General features: G+C 40.2%; 1 protein-coding gene across 1 annotated transcript; it reads left to right on the forward strand.

The window, feature by feature from the left end:
* Window positions 1-319: 319 nt before the first annotated feature.
* LOC103770102 (ankyrin repeat domain-containing protein 26-like) lies at window positions 320-6,423 on the forward strand (the record flags this gene model as incomplete). The annotated part of the gene is made up of 4 exons (XM_008937351.1): window positions 320-1,273; window positions 3,061-3,213; window positions 5,438-5,674; window positions 6,188-6,423. Coding segments are annotated over 4 exons (1,580 nt in total), but the record flags the coding sequence as incomplete, so codon positions are not given.
* Window positions 6,424-7,194: the final 771 nt, after the last annotated feature.

The raw sequence follows: 7,194 nt of genomic DNA on the forward strand, positions 1-7,194 counted from the left end.
GCACGCACATACAATAAAGGACTGTCATTTTAAAAGCTTTATACTTGAGATATTTAAATGATTTTATTGTTTGTTTGCTGGTTTTAGAAAAAAAAAGGTATTTTAGATTTTGGATGTAAACATTTAAAGGTACTTCCAGTGTGTGAACACATTGTACACCTCCATGGGTTCATAGAGTAGCTTATGTGTTACCTGAAATTTCACCCCCATCTTGAAGTCGTGCTTCAGTATTAGAAATGTTAAAATGCAGTTTGATGCTGAGGTGTTTTTGTAGATTCATTTCCCAACTGGCTATTTATTCATGTTCCCTGTCATTCAGGAATCCGACATCAAGAGAGAAAAGGATCTGTTGTACAAAAATCAGTTACTACAAGATGAGATTGCTATGCTAAGGCTAGAACTTGATCAAGTAAGACTTAGGCACCAGGAAGAAGGAGGAAAATATTTAGAGGAAAACAAGACCTTGAAAGAAATAAATGAATATCTCAGAAAGGAGCTTAAACTGAACAAGGAAGCCTTAAAGCAAACAGTTTTACAGCATGACAGACAGCTGAACTTATTAAAGACAGAATCTGCAGTGCTAACTTCCGAACTTGAGCAGTCAAAAGGAAGCTGGGACAGACTGGAGACAGAAATTGAATCAATTCATTCCCGCCTGAACACTACTAATCAAGAACTTGAACGTCATCAGCTATCCAAAAATGATGTTGAACGAACATTTCAGAGAGAACGTGATGAATGGCTTCTCTCGCAGGACAAGCTCCATCATGACCTCTCTGATGTGCGGGAAAGCAACAAGAGCTTGTCTAAGCAGCTGAGTAAAGCTGAAAGCAAAGCCAATAATCTCAAAAATGAGCTTCACCAGCTGAAGCAAGCACTCAGAGAAAAAACATTGCTTTTAGAAACGACACAAAAAGAATTAAGTCAAGCCAAGTGTCAGGCAAAGGAATGTGAACGTGCTCGACAACTTGAGAAAGATCAAGTAAGCAAATTTATAATAAAGCAGGAGTTCATGCAGAAGCGTCTGGCCCGGCTGCAGAGCGAGAACCTTCTACTCCATCAGCACCTGGAAGACGTGCAGAACAAGGGGATCATCCAAGAAAAAGTAGTGAATGATGTGCAGGAATGGTTTAATGATATTTTCAACAAACTCAGAGCTATTACTGAGAAGCAAGTTTGCCTAGTGGAAGAGAAAAACAAAGAATTAAATGCCAAGTGTACTGATTTAATAGAGCAAGTCTCTAAATATGAAGCTGAGAAAGTAGAAAGAGAGGTAAAGTATATAGTTAGAACAATTTAAAGTGTTTCAGTTCTTGAGATTATTTTCTGTTTTTAAATGTACCAGGTATAACTTAGGTGCATGGCAGCAGATAATGCTGATTTGTTCTGGTTTGTCATATTTCTCTCAGAATTGTGGAAGGTTTTGGCAAACAGGATGTTACTGCTCAGATACGAGCAGAAAACAGAAGAGAGGTATCCAAGTCTAAGCTTTGGTCAAGAAAGGTGATTCTTCTCTAGAACTTTATTCATCTTTCTTCCATAGTCCATTTTATGCCCTACAGAATGATTGTATTTGGTGGTTGATGTATATTTATGTCACAGATGACACAAATAAGAGTGGTATAAAGGGAAGAACCATCCAATATGCAAGGGTTGAGAAATGAAGACAAACGAAGTGGTGGGGAATGGCTTTATATTAAGCTCCTAGAGACCAAAAAAAAATATCATTTCCTCATAAGCTGCTAACAAAATTGAAGAGTATTAGTAGTGTCCAGGTGTTTATGTACATGTTTTAAAGGGTTCTAAGGGGCCTGCCTATTCCTCATGAAGTTCATTTCAGACACTGATCTAAGCTTTCTCTTCTCGATTTTATGATGTGTAGCCATTTTTCAGAGGTGTTCTTTCTTTGTGACTCTGAAAAAATAATTCACTGAACAGACAGATAATTTAGACATCAGTTAAACTGTCTTTCAGCAAATTGACATAGCACATAAGTGCAAAACATGCTCCTTTGCAGAGCACTAACATTTTAAGTCGTTCAAAAGTGCACGACCCAAGTGGTGGTCCCACTTTTGCATTTAGATGTTTTTTGTCAAGAAAAAGGGTGGAAGAGAATAAAGCTGGGTGTAGGAGTGAAGAATAGGTAGACAGTTGAAAAAGCTATAAGTAATGGGAGAATGCATTATTAAATATGTTCCTAGGAGCAGGTAGGGTCTCCTTTATTGATAGAGTATTCTACCAATTCCAGGTAGAGCAATGATTTAAAAGTTGTCATACCCATTTTGTTTAATCTTCCTTTACCTTCTGGAAAATAGGATCTAATGGCATTCAGTATTTGGACACTCTCATGTAAAGTTTGTCTCCATTACTGATTTGGATGCTGATTTAAAATCACATTTCTTTCTTCATGACAAATCCAGAATTTTTGAGTGAGTTAAATAGCTGTATGTGTCAGATGTTCTTCATTTGTCAGTTACTTTAAAGGGGTAGCGTGAACTCAAGCAGGTATTCTTACTACCAAAATAACAATTTCCTTTTGAAGATACTAGTTAGATATGAAATGTCCAGATTCTTGTAAATGTAATCTGTCAGAACAAAGGCAGTTATTTCTCTAAAGTGAACTTGGTAAGAAGACTGCAAGAGGATGTTACCCAACATATCTCTCAAAAAAGCTGTCGGCTATATCTATTCATTTACTTAGGTTTGAATAGTGGAGGAATAAAACCAAGAATGATCTAATAAAAAGTCTTTGGTCATCAGAGTAATGTCTGCAGTCAAGCATAACTCTTACATCACAACAGATTTCTTTGTGTTTTGTTAGGAAAAAAATATATTTCAGTGGGTGCTTGTGTGTTGTTCCAAGAAGAACCATATTTGAGCCTGAGGTGTTCACTGAAAAAGAGAGGTCGTAATTTGTGCAGATGCCTGCTGGTGGCAAGCAAAATGTCATACCTTTGAGTACACTCCAAAGACAGCCCTAATCGTATAATCCAATAAGTTTAAATAAGTGTATATTTCCTGTCCTTAGTCGTCTTCGTGCTCATTTACCTGTTTCCTTAGGGCAAGGTCAGAGAGCTGCAGCAGAAGCTTGCTGATGCTCTTAAAAAGCAATCTGTGTCAGAAGCCTCACTTGAAGATACTAAATACTACCTCAGAGACTTAGAAGAAGACAAATTGTGCTTGCAGATGGGATTGCAGGAGGTTAAAAGCAAGGTAAATAATTAACTGTAATTCTCTGAATAAATCTGAGAGTGGCTGTTGAGAGTAGAGTGGATGTTGTCCGTAAAGCTCTAGAAAAACTTCAACAGGATAGATCTAATGTGTGAACAAATTGCGCAGTTTTATAAACCTGGTGTTCATGATTGGAAGTTCTTTGACATGAGGACACTATGCCCTTACTTGTACAAAGTCTTCTGTTTGCTAAGGTGCTTTACAAAATAAAGTGATGGACCTATAACTTACTTGGTTTGGCCAGGTAAGCTGTCTGATTCCTGAACAACGGTAGAAATATTGGACTGGTTGTTTCTTCAAATTTTTGTGCTGTCTGTGGTTGCCCTACCCACTGCCTGCTCCCCACTTCTCCAACCTGGTATCATGTTGTCAATTCTAAATGCCTTTGTAATTTATTCTGCATATATACATACATATATATTTCCACCCTCATCATTCTTTGGCCCTTCTGTAATTTGCCATCGTTAAGCAGTCTTCTTGCAAGTGAACTAACTGTAAGCTACTTTCTGAGGCAGGGACTGCCTTTGGCAGTGTTCTTATGACAGGGGAAGTAGAGAAGCCTCAGAAGTCTGAAATAACAATCTTCTTAATCTCCTTCTGGTGGCACTGTGAATTCATTTCAGGAGAAGGATGAACTTTTTCATTCCTATTTTCATGGAAGAGCAAAGAGGTGGAGACAGAGATTGTCACGATTCGCCAGAAGGCTGGGAAGGGCAGTGTTGGTGCTTAGAGCTGTGCTACAGGAGGTCAGTGGAGGGATGGCACAGGCCAATGTAAAAGATGATGAAGTAACACAGGTTGTGTTCATTTGCTAGTAGAAGTGAAGGTCTGAATGTCCTTTAAATGATTACAGGACTTTGGGCAGAGGGTATGTGCAGATACGGAGCACAAGGCTGCAGTTCCCGAGTTCTTTCCTTGGGTTCTTTCTGGTCATCTGTCCCTGCGTTTTCTTGGCATAGTTAAAATGCTTCATGTTTCCAGTGCACTGTATGGAGGAGCTGCTGCATGTTTTCCAAGCAGGGGGAGCTTAAAAGCCGTGGAGAAAAATGTACTGAAGGAATTCTGGCCAAATAAAGTAATGCTGGAGAAAAAAGAAATGGCTGCCAGTTTCCAAGGGGCAGTCTTTCCCCTTTTTCCTAGCTTTCTCTAGTAGCTGTCTCAGCCTGTCTTTCCCTTGTCCTGGGGACCTAGAAGTGGAGTTCCCAGAAGTGCTTTTAAGGTTGCTCTGGCTGTTCAGTACCATGTAACTTTTCATCTGCTTCTCTGCTCGTTACCCAGATCTGCTGCTAAAGCAGCTGTGTTTCCAAGCTACGCTTGCTTTTAGAAAGCAATGCAGAGTGAGTCAACTGCCTTTGCAGTCCTAAAGTTAGTAGCATTTTTGCATTTCTGTTGGAAGAGTTACTTTGAACAATGGGGAAGTGCATTACATTTAGGCAGTTTTAAATAAGTCTAAAGTTTCTCCTTTCTTAAAGTTACTCTTTGTAGTGTTTACTGTACGAGTTTCCTCCTTTTTTTAATAAAGGACCAGACATCATGTTTTGTGTTCAGTTAGGTATAGAAGAGGTATGTTTCTGGAGAGGGGAAGAGGAGAATGGAGCTGTAGTTGACCACTGGAGCCTGTTAAAAGTCTGGTATTTCCCGCAAATTTTTAAAAATAAGCTGCAGTTTTGACCTAGAATACTTTTTCTTCCACCACTGCTGTAGAAGCTGTGTTCTGAACCACTGTTTATCAGTCTTTCAGTGTAATGGGAAAAAAACGTACCCGCTCCTTGCCTTGTCAGTTCTGCCATGCAGGTTTGACTGTGTTGACAGCATGTAACAATTCCTCTATGGCATGATACATGTTGTTTCTGATGAAACCAGGAGATGACTAGGTACGGGTGTTTGATTTCTCATAAGCATATGAGCCTCTTATGGAGCAACCCTAGTGCTTTTCAGTCTAGCCCTACGAGTGAAACGCTGCTAGTTTGGCACCTCTTGGTCTGTGACCTATTGCAGAAGAACCGAGAAAGGATGGGAACCTCAGGGATCTTATCAGGAATAAAGTGAAAGCTGTTGTTCTCTCAGAAGAAGTGCCTGGTTGCACTTTGGCTTTAATACTGAGTCAGCAGATGACAAAAACAGTCTCGATGGCCAACCCCTTTACAGATTGTCACAGAATTTACTAATTTTACATTCCTCTGAGTTACTTTTTTGCTTTCTGCAGGTTGGTGAACTTTGCCAGCAGCTGGAGTCTAAAAAATGCATGCAACTAGAAGTAGAAAAGCAGGCTTTGCAAAAAGAGTTGTCCACCATGCATGGGAACCATGAAAAACTGAAGATGACCAAATGGCAGCTGGAAGAAGAGGTGGCTAGCCTCAGACATCATTTGGAGACTAACATGGTGGATCGTAGCCTAATGGAACAATATAAAAGAAAGATGGAAGAAGAAGCTGAGCAAGAAGTAAGTCAAGGAATATGAGAACTCACTCTGTTTTTCCAGGTAAGTGAATTTCTCACCTATGTCTATAGTCTTTATTAGGTACTTCTCTTGTGACTATAATTGTTTAATATTTCATTTTTGGGGCCAAAATGGCCAGACCAACAGGCCCTGCTTTGTCACTGTACAGGGGAAAGTGCTCAGAAAATAAGTCACCCAAGCTGCAAGGGAGGTCAGAGGTACTCATAATTTCTTTGAGGAATCCCTTCCTGTATGCCCCGCACTACAGAGATACTGTTCTTTCATTAGTAGCTTTGGTTAACAATAATACTAAGGGCAGGGGGTAGGGGGTTTATTTCTGAATTTAAAGAATTATTTGACATGGTAGTTCCAGGGTTCAGCCTTGATTGCTGATGGTAGTGAGCAGTCACAGTTGCCTCACTGAGCAAAGATGGGCTCTTGAAACTGGGTTACATGTAAGTGACTGGTAAATTCTCTTTTAGTTTGTGGTTGTTGAAAGTGCATTATCTGCTTCAGGCGCAGGCAGCCTCCCGAGACAGAATAGAACAAAAGAGAGCCAGTCATGATGCTTCACTGCGTAGCCAGCTAGAACGCAGAATTAGAGATCTCGAACGTGAACTGGATAGGAAAAAAAGTACCCTACAAGACATTCTTTCTATAAAACAACGCATGCAGGTACAACTGGAAAGGTACAAAGAGCTGTTTCTGCAGGAAGTGACAAATAGAAGATTCCTAGCAAATAATCTGGAAATGTAAGTCCACACTATTTTGGAGTGGTAATAAGATACTACTTCGTCCTCATGCATTTTCCTCCTAAAATCCCTCTTCTGCAAGTGGTGAGCATTATGTATGATGTCATGTTTGTGAGGAAAGTACCTCTAAGATGCTTCTGCCTTGCCGGGAGGCCACCTCCAAAGTCCATTTAGCCCAACCCCCCTGCCATAAGCAGGGACATCTCCAACTAGATCAAGCTGCTCAGAGCTTCATCCAGCCTGATCTTGAATGTCCACAGGGATGGGGCCTCTGCCACCTGTCTGGACAACCTATTCCAGTGGATCAGCCTATCCCAGTTCATCAGAACTGTCTTCATTTCTCTTTGTTACTCCAGCAGTAACACCACTGATCACAACAATAATGGGGTATCTTTAAAACTGCTTGTGTTTTAACAGGCAGCCTTTTTTCCAGTCTCTAATAAGCTCCTCCTCTTATTCAGTATATGGCAGAAAGATAAATTTCATGTCCTTTGCTACTTGAATAAGGATAGCCCCTTCAGAGAACAGAATTTGATCCTGTGAAGAAGAAAAAAAAAAAAAAGAAGCTTTTTTTGGCTTCCATTTTAGCAGTGTGTCTAAGGTTTGAGCTTTCCTTGGGAACAGGAAAGTAGCCCAGAGTTCCTAGGCCGGTGACATACCTTTTGGAAGAAGCTGCAGAAACTCATGGCATTCAGAGATTGCTTTGAAGCCCTAATGCTTAGATGTCGTAAGTGTTGCTAACTCTTTGTGTGAAGCGAGCCCTCATTCTTG

This window comes from Merops nubicus, unplaced genomic scaffold (genome assembly GCF_000691845.1).
Source record: "Merops nubicus isolate BGI_N331 unplaced genomic scaffold, ASM69184v1 scaffold3983, whole genome shotgun sequence".
NCBI lineage: Eukaryota > Metazoa > Chordata > Aves > Coraciiformes > Meropidae > Merops > Merops nubicus.